At 42.4% G+C, this 16,746-nt stretch overlaps 1 protein-coding gene across 3 annotated transcripts; it reads right to left on the reverse strand.

Moving 5' to 3' along the window:
- Positions 1-583: 583 nt before the first annotated feature.
- On the reverse strand, positions 584-16,655 carry TYW3 (tRNA-yW synthesizing protein 3 homolog). 3 transcript variants are annotated; one of them, XM_032218102.1, is made up of 6 exons: positions 16,398-16,655; positions 14,181-14,261; positions 11,942-12,040; positions 5,612-5,683; positions 4,192-4,325; positions 584-1,228 (listed from the first exon to the last, which is right to left on the reverse strand). In XM_032218102.1, exons 1-6 carry the CDS (start codon positions 16,584-16,586, stop codon positions 1,060-1,062), a joined length of 744 nt encoding a protein of 247 aa, XP_032073993.1. In that variant the 5' UTR covers positions 16,587-16,655; the 3' UTR covers positions 584-1,059. The 3 variants fall into 3 exon arrangements, with proteins under 3 accessions (XP_032073993.1, XP_032073994.1, XP_032073995.1); XM_032218103.1 differs by lacking the exon at positions 14,181-14,261; XM_032218104.1 differs by lacking the exons at positions 584-1,228; positions 4,192-4,325; positions 5,612-5,683 and adding an exon at positions 8,896-9,542.
- Between the last annotated feature and the right edge of the window lie 91 nt (positions 16,656-16,746).

A 16,746-nucleotide genomic window follows, 5' to 3' on the forward strand; every position in this document is an offset into this window, starting at 1 on the left:
GTTTTGCTGACCAAGACCCTGTTTCATGCTTGTTAAGGAAGCATAGGTCAGAATAAGTCTGGAGAAAGGCAGATTTGCTTGAAACAGGGTTTTCTCTAGGACATAGGGCAAATGGCTGTTAACTAAGTATGGTTGAGTGCAAATAAAATGCACAGGATTGGACATAAGTTATTACTACTCTGATCTAGTTCTTAACTATAGCTACTTGTAATTTTGGTGAAATACATCAACATCTAAACAATGTAACTTAGAAATATACACACACACACACACACAAGAATGAGATTCTATTCATGCATAGATTAGGAAGCAATGCAATGTCTCAAAATGTTTATCAAGAAAGGCAAAGGTTAATTGTTCCTGTAATTATTTATTTCGGTAGCTTAATCAATGATGTATTTGCTTCCTGCTTTTCCCTCCAAACACTGAAGAGTTTTTGCTCCCAGACGTGGCCTTATGGTCTCAATTATCTCTACTAAATGAAATGGGAAAAGGAAAGTAATTTTAATAGCAGAGGTTTCTCTGGTTATATTCAGAACAGTAGTTAACCCTTTAAAGAATACTTTCAAATAAGAAAAGCACACACAGAGCAAAACAGTATTTATTGTGGCCATGTCGTAGGTACAAGTTTGTGATATTGCATATTGTTCACTGGTGTAAAAAAATTAAAAACACTTTCTCCTAAAGGTATCTATACATTTCATGTGCTACAACAGGGAAGGCACACTCCGGGACCAAAAACTGTCCATAAGTTCACTTATATTATATGGCAGTTAAAACCTTGCTAATAACTTAAGCAAACTGTGTAAACAACATGTTACTTTCTAGAGCAGAGTTATACAATTATGGCTCCATACGGACTCAGGAATTCTGGGAATTGAAGTCCACAAGTTGTAAAGGGCCATAAATTCTCACCCCTGTTCTAGAGCACAATAAGCTAAGCTCTTATAAAGAGCAAAGAAAAAAAAACTACATTATACAAACATAATGGATATATAGGGCTACTTCACACAATTTTATATTTAGTGAAAAATATTAGTATTGCTTTGACTGTCATCTTCACTCTACATTTTTATTTTGGTGTGAAGGACTTCCGCCATCCTTTTTGGTTGCTTGAGATTTTTTTCTTCCACCCGAATCCATGCCATTTCCTTTTTCTTTCTCCTCCGAGAGAGAAGTCATGGAGTGATTCTTGCTTTCTAGTGCAAACTTCAAAGAATTGTAAAATCTAGAGACAATGATTTAAATATGTTTCAGGTTGGCAGTTCCATTCATTGGCTTGCATAAAGCAGCTCAGGAACACTAATAACAAAATAAATTAATGCAATGCCACAGGAGAATCACAGAGTTTTCTCAACTGATTGGCAAGAGGCTAAAATAGCATAACATTGATATACTGTATTTATTAAATTCCTACTCTACTGCAATCATAAGACTCTGGGCATGGCACATCACCATCTGTAAAACATCTATAGTATAATACCGTATATACTCGAGTATAGGCCGGCCCGAATATAAGCCGAGGCACCTAATTTTACCACAAAAAACTGGAAAGTTATTGACTCGAGTATAAGCCTAGGGTGGGAAATGCAGCAGCTACCGGTAAATTTCAAAAATAAAAATAGATACCAATAATGTTTTTGAATATTTATTTCAAAGAAAAGCAGTAAACTAGCTCTGGGACATAGTTATGTGGCTGCTTGCCATAACAAGGAGGAGGTGGGACATCGTTGCAGAGCGGCAGGAGGGGGAGGAAGGGGAATCGTAAGACAGCCCTGCATTACATTAGAACGTGAGGAGGGGGGATGGTGCGGTGCGCGCTGCGTGGCAAACTGACACAGAGGGAGGGGAAACTCACAGGGGCGCCGGGCCATTCACGAGCGTCACCCAGCGGCATGGCCCCGCCCCTTTTTCTCCTCCATTTCGGGCAAATTTTTCACTGACTCGAGTATAAGCCGAGGCAGCTTTTTTCAGCCCAAAAGGTGGGCTGAAAAACTCGGCTTATACTTGAGTATATATGGTAAATAAAACCTCTAGAATACAGAAGGCTAATGATTAAAAGCCACCAATATATGACCTTAAAATGGAGCAATGCACAGGAAAAAAAAATCACAGGATGACATCATCTTAATTAAACCTACGCAAGAAGATATAGTTTAATGTGGTGCTTATATGCAAAATACAATTGTTTAATGGGATTGTTTGTCCTGTGCTGTTGTCTTAAAAGCAAAGCAAAGATGAAACCTTACTAAAGAGATTCTTACAATGGTTACTCATTAAATCTATCCACCCTGAATTCCTTCCAAAACACTACACATGGATCAGCACAGTAAATATGTATGTATTTAGTTGCAAGAAAAAGTATGTGAACCCCTTGGGATTACGTGGAGTTTTGCATGAATTGGTCATAAAATGTGCTCTGAACTTCATCTAAGTCACAACAATAGAAAAACACAGTCTGCTGAACATACTACACAAACATTAGATGTTGCCATGGTTTAATTGAACATAACATGTAAACATTCACAGTGCAGGAGGAAAAAGTATGTGAACCGTTGGACTTAATAACTGGTTGATCCTCCTTTGGCAGCAATAACCTCAACCAAACATTTCCTGTAGTTGCAGATCAGACCTGCACAACGATCTGGAGTAATTTTGGACCACTCCTTTTCACAAAACTGTTTCAGTGTAGCAATATTCTTGGGATGTCTGGTATGAATCGCTCTCTTAAGGTCACGCCACAGCATTTCAATCAGGTTGAGGTCAGGACTCTGACTGAGTCACTCCAGAAGGCATATTCTGTGCTGTTGAAGCCATTTTTTGTTGAATTACTTGTATGCTTTGGGTCATTGTCCTGTTGCATCACCCATCCTCTGCGGGGCTTCAGTTGGTGGACAGATGGCCGTACATTTTCCTGCAAAATGTCTTGATAAACCCTGGAATTCATTGTCCCATCAATGACAAAAATCTGTCCAGGCCCTGAGGCAGCAAAGCAGCCCCAAACCATGATGCTCCCTCCGCCATGTTTTACAGTGGGGATGAGGTTTTGATGTTGGTGTGCTGTGCCTTTTTTCTCCACACATAGTGTTGTGTGTTTTTCCCAAACAACTCAATTTTGGTTTCATCTGCCCACAGTATATTTTGCCAGTAGTGCTGTGGAACATCCAGGTGCTCTTTTGCAAACTTCAAACGTGCTGCAATATTTTTTGGGACAGCAATGGCTTCCTCCGTGGTGTCCTACCATGTACTCCATTCTTGTTTAATGTTTTCCTTATTGTAGATGTGTCAACAAAAATGTTAGCATGTGCCAGAGATTTCTGTAGGTCTTTAGCTGACACTCTAGGATTCTTCTTTACCTCATGAAGCATTCTGCGTTGTGTCCTTGCAGTCATTTTTACAGGACGACCATGCCTAGGGAGAGTAGCAACAGTGCTAAACTTTCTCCATTTGTAGACAAGTCTGTCTGACCGTGGACACATGAACATCAAGGCTTTTGGAGATACTTTATAACCCTTTCCAGCTTCATGCAAGTCAACAATTCTTGATCGAGGTCTTCTGAGAGCTCTTTTCTGTGAGGCATGGTTCACATCAGACAGTGCTTCTTGCAACCAGTAAACTCAAAACAGGTGTGTGTTTTTAAAGGGCAGGACAGCTGTCAGCAACACATCCAATATCATCACACTGATTGGAGTCAAGGTTGGCTCACTCTTGGCTCCAATTAGCTCTTGGAGAAGTCTTTAGGCTAGGGGCTCCCTACACTGGGAGTGTTTACATGTTATGTTCAATTAAACCATGGCAACATCTAATGTTTGTGTAGTATTATTTTCAGCAGACTGTGTTTTTCTATTGTTGTGACTTAGATGAATTTCAGACCACATTTTATGACCAATTCATGCAAAACTCCACATAATCCCAAGGGGATCACATACTTTTTCTTGCAACTATATGTGTTAAACCTCACACAAATTTTGTATTGAATATATGAACTTTTTTAATCCAACCTTTATTATTTTGTATAAATAACACAAGGTGGAAAAAATAGCTAATACTCTTTCCTCCTACTATTTTCCCCATAACAACCTTGTGAGGTGGGTTTTGCTGAGAAAGTGATTGGTTCAAGATCAGCCAGTTTACAACTCATAATCTCCTGGTTTCTAGGCCAACACTTTGACCAGTGCACTGCCTACAAACCTGTTAATTCTCTTCCAATTTTCTTCCATCTTCCGATTAGCAACTTGAACCACAAAGTCAACATATTCTTCACTGACCATTAGTCTTCCTTTCTGACTTAGTGGAACTTCTAAGCAGTGAGTACTTCGGACAGCCTATAATGATGTAAAAGGAGAAGCATACATTTTAACCAGCTTTTATTAAATCTTATAAAAGATGTATACATTTTTGAATTTTGTTATCAAAAACTTGTTGCTAAATGAAGGATTATAATCAATTGAGGATGGGGCAGACAGAAATATTATTTTTCAGTGTTACGAACCCTGTAATTATAATCTTGATTCGCTGGTATAGATTTGTTTTCTGTTTATGGCCTGACTCTCTAAAGGTGTAATGGAAAGACAGGTCAATGGAGTCAAGGCTTATTGGTGTTTAAAAATAAGGCTGAATGGTTTCTTATATGTGACACAATCAGATTTTGCTGTTTAATGTTTTCCCTTTTTTGCCTATCTTTTTTTCTTTCTTTCCTTTTTCAGGTTTTTCCTTCTGTTTTTTTCCTTGTATATTAAAGCAACAAATATATATTTTTAAGAAGTCTGACATGGAAACAGTTCTCGGCATAGGCAAGTTTCATAAAGAAAACTTAATCTTGTGGGGCCTTTAATAGAAAAGATGCAATGTAGGCACAAAGGTAGGTGTCTACATTTCTTTTGTAAAGTACAACTCAATTTGTAGTAATTACTGTTGCTCCCCTCTGGGAAGAGGTTTCAAAGTATTTCTAGCAGGACTACCAGATTCTGTAACAGCTTTGATCCCTATGCCATCTGTCTGGTAAACTCGCAAAATTTGTTTTTCTCGCCATGTACATGTATGCATCCGAACTAGACTGTGTTGTTTGTCTGTGTCATACAATATATATGGGTATATGCATAATTATGTATGTATGTATTTTGTCATGTTTATATCGTATACATGGAGATAGTGACTCTTTGAGAGCTGTATGCAACGGAATTTCATTTTAATGTATGCCAATTAGTGTCCATTCAAAATGACAATAAAGTTATTCTAAATGTAAGTCTTATCAAATATTTCACATTGCTTCCATCAACACGGCTGAAATTGTCTATTTTGGTGATTAATATATGACTGCCTTAGAAAGTGGCTGAGGCTCTTGGTTGTACTCAAGATCTGACTTAAAGCTTTTAAGTTTTAAAAGTGATTCAACCTACTGATTACAACATGTAAATGTCATCTTATATTGGGACAAGAGCAAGTCAAAGAAGTGTCCCTGCCATCTGGGTGTCAGTGATAGCCATGCATTTACTTCCCACATAGAGATGCTGGTTCACCTTGATGCGGCCTTTATTCAGCTACACCCCAGCGATTTTCTCAGGAGGAGCTGCAAATATCCCTTTGATCAAAGTAGAAAAAAACAACATACCATCATAATTTTTCCTTTCCGGCTAACGGTTATACCAGAGTTTCTGAACCCAGCTTCTATAGACACGGTGTGCTATAAAAACAAAACCAAACAGTTGGCATAAACAAAGTATCTAAGTGCTAAAATATAAAACAGTGAAACAAGATGTATTTTCAAATACTGATTATTCTCCTATTTACAGAAATATAGGTTATTTGTTACATCTGAATCCAAACAGTAGATTTTGTTTTGCCACAGTATTACAGGTAGTTTTCATTTAGCAATCACAATTACAGTTGGTATCTTGGTTGTTAAGTGAAACAGTCACTAAGTGAAACCAGAATTGTGCTTATGAACTTACTTCAGTTTTTCTTTGCTTTGTAGACCTGCAAAAGTCATAAATGAAAGGATTGATCCTGAAATTATTACTGTTGTGATGAACTGTGTGAGGTAACAAGGCAGTTACCTAAGCGAGGACTACCTGTATTGCAGAAGGAACGTTGGTCCTACCTGAATGTTCTTCTCAGCGTGGCGCAAGACGGTCCAGAAGTGGGTTGTTCAATCCTTATTTGCCCAAGAGACTGAGTCAGAATTGAAACCACATCTCCAGCTTCCCCTGCTGACTTCCAATTCCAACGAGGCGCAGCTCCAACTAGAGAAACAAAAGAAGAACAGGCCCCGGGGACACGGACCTAACAAATTCCAGAAGGGAGGGATCTGGACCGTCCTGCGCCATGCTGAGAAGAACGTTCAGGTAGGACCAACGTTCCTTCTCCAGTTGATGGCGCAGGAGGGTCCAGAAGTGGGAAATACCAAAGCAGCAGTCCCTAGGGTGGGAACTCATTGGTCTGTGGTACCCGAGGGAGCATGAACCCCTGAAGCATCCTTCGACCGAACGACGCCTCAGCAGAGGCAAAGGCATCCAACCTATAGTGCTTAATAAAGGGCAATGGGGATGCCCATGTCGCAGCCCTGCATATATCTGCAATCGGAGCCTGAGTGTTCCAAGCGGCCGTGGTGGCCGCGCTCCTAGTGGAATGGGCCGTTGTCCCTTTGCACCGGTTTACCTCTGGCCTCATAGGCCCAGGTGATACAAGCCCTTAACCACCACCCAATGGTAGAGGGGGACACTCTCGACCAGAGCCAAGGTGGCGCAGTGGTTAAATGCAGCACTGCAGGCTACTGCTAGATCAGCAGGTCAGCGGTTCAAATCTCACCGGCTCAGGGTTGACTCAGCCTTCCATCCTTCCGAGGTGGGTAAAATGAGGACCCAGATTGTTGGGGGCAATATGCTGACTCTCTGTAAACCGCTTAGAGAGGCCTGAAAGGCCTATGAAGCGGTATATAAGTCTACTGCTATTGCTATTGCTATTATGGCCGAAGTCTGAAAAGAAATAAACAATGCCTCCGTCTTCCTGGAAGACGCCATCCTCTTTATGTAAATACGGAGAGCCCTCCGCACATCCAACTTGTGCTGCGATTTCTCCTTTCTATGAGTGGGATTTGGGCAAAAATCCAGGAGAATTAACTCCTGGGCCCTATGAAAATGGGAATTTATCTTGGGGATAAATGCGGGATCAAGCCTCAGCACGTCTCCGGAGATATGTTCCGCCTTGATGGACAGTAGGTGTCTGACCACAATCCCAGACGTTGAGATTCCACCCAGAGGGCCCTGGAGTGCGTGCCTCCCTCCTGTTTACGTGCGCCTTTGCAGCTACATTGTCTGTCAATAGCAGGACGTGTCTGTACTCTACAAGGGCCTGAAAGTGTTGAAGGGCTAGATGAGACGCTCGTAGCTCCAGCCAATTTATGTTATGAGTGAGGTCTGAAGGGGACCAGTGCCCCTGAGCCAGATGTGTCCCTAGCAACACCCCCCCCCCCCAGCCATAAAGGCTCGCATCCATGGTCAAGGTGAGTCTATGCGGCTCCCTAAACACACACCCCTTATCCAATGCCGGAGAAATCCACCACTTCAAGGACAACCGCACTTGTGGGGGCACCTGAACCTGGAAGGCACTACGTTTGCTCCGTTGAAATAGCAGTAGGAACCCCTGGAGAGTCCTAGCATGTAGCCTCACCCAGGGAACCAAATCTCATTTTCCCTAACAACTGGGACAAGGTGACAATAGGCATCGTTTCTCCTTCTTTACCTGCAAACCATCCTCCTCAGACTATCTTTGCGATCCTGGGAAGAGAAAACCATACCGGTGACTGAATCAATGACCGCCCCCAAATGCAACAGCCTGGTAGAAGGCCACATATGGCTCTTTTGAAAATTCACTGAGAAACCATACCTCTGTAGAGTTTCCACCGTGAGGCTCAGATCCTGAAGGGACCTCTTCGGTGACTCCGCCTGAAGAAGGACATCATCTAAATAGCAATGCAATCTGATGGGGACTGTCCTGAGATGAGCAGCCAGAGCCGCCAAGACCTTTGTAAAAGTCCTGGGAGTTGAAGACAGCCCGAATGGGAGAGCTCTGTACTGGTAATAGGTACCAGAGTAGGAAAACCTAAGGAACTTCCTGTGACTGGGAAAAATCAAAATGTGTAGATATGCCTCCTTTAAATCAATAGATGTCAAAAAATCGTCCTCTTGGACACCTTCCAAGATGGAATGAAGGGACGCCATCTTAAATCGTTTGTATACTAGGAACCGATTCAATCTCTTAAGGTCAAGAATCGCCCTCCATCCCCCAGATGACTTCGGAACCACAAAAGTTCAAGTAGAACGTTTTGCTCCAGTCCTCCCGTGGAACCAATTCAACCACCTGGATCTCCACCAGATGGTCGATGGCCTGACGCATAAGCTGCCTCTTGGCTTCACACTTGGAAGATGTGAATGTCCAAAAAGAATTCATAGGGATGGAGAGGAATTCCAACCGGAGGCCATATTTCACAGTGTTCAGGACCCAAAGGGCCGATGTAATGTTCTCCCATCGGTTGGCAAACAACGCCAACGTACCACCAATGGGAACCCTCTCATTTATTTCTGCGGAAGGGGTGTCCCCCCACCCCCCCCGAAAGGGCTGTTTGCCCTGGGGCTGAAACCTGGGCCTATCCTTGTAAGAAGACCTGTCCTGTCCCCTATCCTGATGAGGCTGGAAACCCCTGGGCTGGTAATGGTAGTTAGTGTCAGAACCCCTGTAAGGTGCCCTACGTGTATAAAGTGTATAATTGTGTTCCTGTTTCTTAATCATGGCAGGCAAAACCTTACGTTTGTTCTTATCTTCGACAAGAATAAAGTCCAGAACCTCTCCAAACAGCTTCTTCCCCGCATACGGGCCCGCCGCCAGCTTCCATTTCACCTTGGCATCCGCCTGCCAATTCCGGAGCCACACCATCTGCCTAGCTGAAACAGGAGAGCGCCCTGGAAGCAAACTTAGCGGCGTTCAAGGTTGCATCAGCCGAAAACTGGGTCGTAGCCATGACCTTGCTGATGACTTGAAGCAATCAGACATCATGCGCTGCAGCGCGCTCCTTCATCTGCTCAAGCCACATCAGCACGGTTGAAGGAAGCCGAAGAAATGGCCTTTATCGGCCACACTGCAGCAAGGAAGGTCTTACGTAACGCCAATTCAGTTCTCTTGTCCTCTGCCTTCAAGTTGTCTGCTACATCACTTGCCACCATATGTGTCGAGGATGCCAAAGCAGCCACAGGGGCATCCACATCTGGCACCTATAGATCGCTCCCTGATTTGGGAGAAATCAGGTTTCATATTGTAGAAACGCCTGTCATTCCCCCCCCCTCCCCCGGGGTGGGGAAGGTATCTGGTTTAGCCCACTGCTTTTGAATGACATCCATGAACAGCTTCGGTGTGGGAATTTCCTCCTTCCAAGCCATGGGCTCCACAAAAAATCGCTTTTTCTTCGGCATTGACTTTGAAGTAGAAGCCTCGACCCCTTTCTTTTTCTGCTTGTCATCCTCAGTTTCAGTGGCAACAGAACCTCTGGCCTTGAATAGCAAGGAACGAAACAAACTAGGAGGAAACAAACTGGCAAAAGCGGGAACATTGGGTGCCAAATCTTCGTCATCAGACAGTTCTGCCTCCTTTTGTTCCTCCTCCTCCTGGATTGAAACCTCACTTCTCAAGGAAGGAGACACTGCTCTCTGCACCCTGTCAGAGCGAGCAACTGGATTCTGGGTGCGCCACGCCTGGCCACCCTCAGCTACACAGCCACCTGTTCAGAAAGAGCTATGCCATGCACAATGGCTCGATGAATAAGAGATTGGACATTATCAGGTAAATCATCAAATTGACTAGGCCTTGGCCTGTGTTCTGTTCTAAGGCTAGGCCCCAGGCAAGCAAATGATTGACACTCATCATCCTGTTCCTCCTCCTCCGACAGAGGAGGTGAAATAGAACTGGCCCTTGGGGACCACGAGAGTCTCCGAGGGGAAGGGGAGGGAGAAAGTGGAGCACCCTTTGGACATGGGTGGGGGGATTCCACTGCAGGAACAGGATCATTGTCTCCCCCCCTTGCTTGAGCTTCCCCCCAGTCTCTTTACCTCCCTGTCTGGAGGTAGACTGCTTTGCCAGAGAGCCACACGGCTCGCCAGCACTCTATCTGCGCCGGCCCCGCACTCCTTGCATCGCCCCTTGCTGCCATTGCAAACCAGTGGCAGGCTCAGAGCCTCCGTACACTCCACCAGGCGACCACAAAGAAAAAGCGGTGAAACTGCTGCAGAAAGGCCCTGATAGCCGGCGCGGCTAGTGGCTCACTATTGAGAACCCAGGAAAGACTTTAAGCAGCGCTGGGTGTCAGTTCTCCTTGAAGACAATGCATGCTGGTGAAAGGGACTTGAAAGCCAACTTTCCCACCATTGGACCAGCCAAATTAATAAATCCAGGAGGTTACATAAATAAATACCAGAACTAAAAATTCAACTCACAGCAATCAAAAAAAGCATCTCTTTTAGGGCAAGACTGAGTCGGAATTGGAAGTCAGCAGGGGAAGCTGGAGGCGTGGTTTCAATTCTGACTCAGTCTCTTGGGCAAATAAGGATTGAACAACCCACTTCTGGACCCTCCTGCACCATCAGCTGGAGAAGGAAGTATTTCAAAAAGTATATAATTGTAAAATGCTTATAGTAACAGACCTGTAGCAATGTGAACCCATGTTATGAAGCAGAAAGATCAAAGTAAACATTAGGGCACAATTAGCAATAGCAGTTAGACTTATATACCGCTTCATAGGGCTTTCAGCTCTCTCTAAGCGGTTTACAGAGTCAGCATATTGCCCCCACAGTCTGGGTCCTCATTTTACCCACCTCGGAAGGATGGAAGGCTGAGTCAACCTTGAGCCGGTGAGATTTGAACCGCCGAACTGCAGCTAGCAGTCAGCTGAAGTGGTTGCAGTACTGCACTCTAACCACTGCACCACCTCGGCTCCTCCAGCCAAATGTGAAGAATCATGGGGTCTATAACAGTTTATAACTTAGAATGGACAACACTGCCAATCAGAGACAAATTGCTTCTTCTTTAAAGAGCTGTGCAAAACATTTTGAAGTGCAAATATTCTGACTTTAGAATAGTCCCTTACTGGGAGTGTTTTCACCTCAAACTGGCCATTCTGATTTCTATTTTCCAATCAGAGCAATCCTTTTAAAGGTTGGAATACTGTCAATCAGATTGGAATAGCTTAAATTGCTTCTGATGAGGTTGGCATGAAATGTTTTGGGTTCAAACATTTTGATTTCTAAAAATGTTCATACATCTAATCTGTCCCTTTTTATGAATTCTGTTTAGATTATCTATTCTACAGCATAGTAAAACCGCGAGAAGACCTAAATTTACTGATGTGAATCAAAATAATTAAAAAGAGCTTACAATAGTTCCTTACTGATACAAGCTCATTGGCAAAATCCAGGATTCATGAATTATTACATAATTTGATGATAGCTATCAATCAGTGTCAACCATATAAAACTATACTTCTGAAATTCTCATTCTACCTCATAATCCCAACAAAATAAGCTTTCGCTTATGAGTGTAATATCTATAAAAACAATAAGAGATGCTGTTTCCTCTACCAGCATTTTCACAGCCCGTTATTTAACACACAATGCTTCAGACATAGGTAGTCCTGAACTTATAACCACTTGTTTAGTGAGCAAGGTTACAAAGGCAGTGAAAAATGTGATTTATGACTGGTCCTCATACTTACAGCCATTGCAGGTCAGGTCATGGGATCAAAATTCAGATGCTTAGCAACGTCAATTAAGAACAAAAATTCTGGCCCCAATTGTGACCACAAGTAGAGGATTACTTGTAATGCCTTCAAGTGTGGGAACTGGGAGGAATCAAGCGTTACTTATGTAACAATAACAGTGTTTTAAGCACAATGCTTTACCAGAAGTTGTGCATCTTCCAGGTCTTGACATTGCACATGGAGAACAAATGGTTCAAATTTGAAGATGGCATCAGCCGCAGCCTTCTGCAAGGCGGTAAGCTAAGAAAGAGCAAAAGGTTAATATCAACGCTACATCTGTTAGCAATGAAATATAAGTAGCTTATTTAGCATCTAAAAACAGTGCACGACAGAAACTGATTCGACGTGCTAATTAAAATACATTTTGACATGTTGTAATACTCAGATGCTCTGCCTGATATATGTTCTGCTTGTTTTTATTCACTTTGGTACAACATTTTGCTGGGATTTAAGATTGTGCACTGATGGTAAAAAGTTTTAGAAATCTTGATGCTGTATGATATAACCACAATTCTAAGGTCTGCACACCAGTTTTCAGAAAAGCTTCTAATCAAATCTGGCCTATCAGTTTCCAGATATCATTCAAATAATATTTTGAAAAATAATAAACTTCATTTATCTACAAGATCTGCAAAAGGGGAAAAATAGTGCACATTTACTAAAGCGATAAAAGTACATTTTTAGAGAATACTTCAAAACATTCCTGATCCCAAAAGTTTTATTATTTTCTGCACAGATCTTATCCACATATTGACCTATTTAACCTTGTAAAACTGGTATTTGGAAGAAAATAAATACTTCAAAGCATTTTTTCCCTATGAACACTTTCATTCAAAAATATTTTATCTTCTCTTTAGATCACAACATCCTAGAACTGTGATGGCGAACCTATGGCATACATACCCGAAGTGGCACGCAGAGCCATGTTGCCTGGCATATGCATCACCCACTCCTCTTCCGGGTTTCTGGTGCGCATGTGATGATCAGCTGGCCTTTGTCCGTGCGGCAGTGCTAGAAACTGGAAGAACTGGTCTTCCATTTTCCAGCGTGAGCATGCGTGGCGGCCAACTGATCGTTATGTGTACATGTAACCAGAAGTCCAGCTCATTGGCATTCATGTGCCCGCCAGAAATCGGAAGTACATTTTCCGGCGAGGACATGCCCCCTTGGCAGATCCTCTTCCAGGTTGCGTCCCAGACAAGTGTGTGGCTGCACTCCCTTTTTGGAACTCGATGCCAAAAAGGTTCACCATCCACTGTCCTAGAATGTTAGATTGGAGGGCAGTTTGGAGATTATCTAGTCTACCCCCTTAATAAGGGCTGGAACCCACTTCTATGGCATCCCTGAGATCATCACCTCCAAAGGTTTTCCAGATCTTGAAGTGAAGTTATTTTTTTCCCCTTAGCTTTAACCAGATTCTCTGTAGTATAAAGAATATTCTGGAGCCATTTTGAAGAATTCTGTCTCATCTTCTGTATTTCAGCCCTTAAGATTTTGAAAATTATCTATTATGTTGCCCCTCTATCTTGTCTTCTCCAAGCTAAACCACCTAACACCTTCTCCGTTCCTTGTACATTTTCCTCCAGGACTCTGATAATCTTTGTTATTTTTCTCTGGATGTAGTCCAGTTCATCAAACTTTTTAAAAATGTTTTTATTAAAAGATTTCACAAACATAACAAGTAGTACATTCAAAGAAAAATATATAGTGAATATGAAAGAAGGAAAACGAAGAAAGGAAAGGAAAACAGAAAAAGGATTGGTGAACTGGACTATTTCTTTTAATCATATTACAGTTTGTTGGTGAAGTCTAAGACAACATTTGAATTTTCTGCAGCTGTTAATTTTTATTCAACTTGTGATCCATAAAGACACCAAATTCCTTTTCACATGTACTTCTGCCCTCAACATAGTCCCTTTCTTTCAGAAGCCTGCAATTTTTATTTACAGGGGAAAAAATCTTATTAGGGCTTTAAAACCAGTCTGTCCGTATTTCTAGAAATCATCACCAAAATGTTTAAAATTTTGAAATTATTAAGGGGATTTGATCGGCTGATATAGTCAGCTTCTTAGATACCCTTAGATTTAAGATGTGAGTTAAAAATCTACGATGGAAAAAGCATCAGAAAGCCAGTCATGTCTATCATCTATTGAATGACTCCTGTTACTCTATAAAAAATACAATAATTCTATTTACTATGATCAATAAAGACTAGCATCAGCCACAAATGTAAGACAATGTTATGGAAGAGCAGACTCCTTTCCTTACTTATTTTGTTATGTAACTATAATTAGAGAAGCTTGGAGATTCTTACAATATTGTTAGCATGCAGAAATACTAATTTGAAAACTTGTGTAATAAACAATGCATTGACCCTTACCACGTCTTTTGTACTACATAATTGGTGGGTCACCATAAGCCAAGTACAGCTTTGCTTCTGTATTTCAAAGCCAGCAGTACCCTAATTAAGAAAAAAATGTCACACATAGTACAAATCTTTAGGCAGAGAAACATGCTCAGAACTGCTTGCCTGTATTCCCAACTTTCCAACATTAAAGCACTAGAATTTCCCAGCATGCTAAACAGAAGAAAAAAAGTTAAGGAGGATAGGGGGAATTAAATGTAGCCAATGAATCAGTTTCAAGCCACATATCTGATTAGTTAAATGAAAAAAAGTAAGGATACATATTTCTGGGGATCATATCACGTTTATCTCTGATAGAAAATGTCTTGAAGGGATTGAAGCAATGGCACTTATATCTGTGAATAAGGCATACAGGTAGTCCTCAACCAATGACCATAATTGAGCCCAAATTTCTGTTGTTAAGTAAAACATTTGTTAAATGAATTTTGCCCCATTTTACAATCTTATTGTCCAATTGTTAAGTGAATCACTACAGTTGTTAAGTTAGTGGCACAGTTGTTAAGTGAATTTGGCTTCCCCATTGATTTTGCTTGCCAGAAAGTTGCCAAAGGGAGTCACTTGACCCCAGGACACAGCAACCATCATGAACCAGTTGCCAAGTTTTGATCTCATAACCTATTTTGATCTCATAACCTTGGAACTCTTCAACAGTCATATTTTTTTATTAACCACATTTATATGCCGCCCAATCCTGAAGGACTCCTTTTTCACGTGTGAAAAATGTCCATAAGTCATTTTTCAATGCCATTGTAACCTTGAACAGTTACTAAATGAACTGTTGTAAGTCAAGGAGTACCTGTACCTTGCCATTAAATTTTCAAAAGGGAACAGATTGGGACATAAATACTTCAATACAACAGAGGTGAAACCTGAAGTACCTCTAGTTAGTAAATAAATGTTTCAGATGCCATTTTTTAAAGAGTGATTCTGAAGTGTTGACTCAGCCTTCCATCCTTCCAAGGTCGGTAAAATGAGGACCCAGATTGTTGGGGGCAAAATGCTGACTCTGTAAACTGCTTAGAAAGGGCTGTAAAATACTGTGAAGCAGTATATAAGTATAATTGCTATTATTGCTATTATCCAAACATTCTCACATAAGCTGGAGAAGAATTCTGGATAACTGGCCAGTTTGGTTAAGGCACAAGGATAGAAACAGATTATATATGAATTCTAGTCCTGCCTTAGGCACAAAGCCAGCTTGTTTGTGTGTGTGTGTGTGTATCGCCCAGGTGTCAACGCTAACACAGAGACATCATACACACAAAGGGAATTTTCCATCTATGGGAACATTTCAGGGAAAATCTTCCCAAAGGTGGCTTTTTAAGTGTTGATTCCCCGAGCTGCTTCTTCCATTCCAACAATCTTGAGAGAGGAATGAAGTTCTCATAGCAGAGCGGGAATGGCAAAAATGCCTTCCACGATGGACACGTGTGTGAGTGTGTGTTTTCCTTCAGCCCCCAATTTGTTGTAGATCAGAACTTCCAGACTTTGGGGGCTGCAGAGGGCAGCAACAACTTTATAGGTGTCAACATTAGAATAGAATAACAGAATTGGAAGGGACTTTGGAGGTCTTCTAGTCCAACCGCAGGAAACCCTTACACTTCAGACAAATGGAGAGCCACTATCTTCTTAAAAACTTCCAGTGTTGGAGCATTCACAACTTCTGGAGGCAAGTTGTTCCACTGATTAATTGTTCTGTCAGGAAATTTCTCCTCAGTTCTAGGTTGCTTCTCTCCTTGATTAGTTTCCACCCATTGCTTCTTGTCCTACCATGAGGTGCCTTGGAGAATCGTTTGAAATCCTCTTCTTTGTAGCAACCCCTGAGATATTGGAACACTGCTATCATGTCTCCCCTAGTCTTTCTTTTCATCAAACTAGACATCCCAGTTCCTGCCACCATTCCTCATGTTTTAGCCTTCAGTCCCCTAATCATCTCTGTTGCTCTTCTCTGCACTCTTGCGTCGTCACAAGGGTCTCGCGGAGCTTCGCATGGGGCAGAGCCTTAACCCAGAGAAGAGCTGACCCCAAAACAGCGCTTTCACACCCAAAGAAATTGATTTGGTTACGGTCACAACCCCCGTGGGGGATCCAGAGGAGGAGGGAGCGATTCCACCCAAACCTCAGCTCGGCTCCAGATCTGCGATGCCCAGCCGAGGTTGAACGCGGGCTTACCGCAGTGGCGGCGGCAGCCGGAGGCTGTTCCAGCACCACCACCCGTCCCGAACACGAGCTGGTGGTGCAGAAAGTCTCGCGGCCATTCAGGAGCCGGACGATCTCCTCAATTGGCTCGTCCACGCTGCCCTTTCGGCTCGCATCTCCGCGCGATAGCCGTTGCTCTTTCCAGCGTTTGAAATCGGCCATCAGCAACAGCAGCCGGAGCGGCCTCCCGCCCCCAGACGGCAACAATGGCGGCCTTCATGGGACCGGTCTGTGGGAGGCGCCATTTTATTCCTTACGGTGTCTCATTGGGGAAAATTTATTTCCTCAAGCCCCGAGCCCTCGGAAGTAAACGCCCGATGAC

Source organism: Thamnophis elegans, chromosome 5 (genome assembly GCF_009769535.1).
Source record: "Thamnophis elegans isolate rThaEle1 chromosome 5, rThaEle1.pri, whole genome shotgun sequence".
NCBI lineage: Eukaryota > Metazoa > Chordata > Lepidosauria > Squamata > Colubridae > Thamnophis > Thamnophis elegans.

Bases quoted from the DNA above. Each gene is read 5' to 3' on its own strand.
- TYW3 (XM_032218102.1), bottom strand. From the start codon at position 16,586: ATGGCCGATTTCAAACGCTGGAAAGAGCAACGGCTATCGCGCGGAGAT. The intron at 4,326-5,611 runs GTATGTTGTTTT...ACATCATTATAG, and splicing joins GGAAAGGAAAAATTATGATG to GCTGTCCGAAGTACTCACTG. The intron at 1,229-4,191 runs GTTTGTAGGCAG...CATTGTCTCTAG, and splicing joins AATTGGAAGAGAATTAACAG to ATTTTACAATTCTTTGAAGT.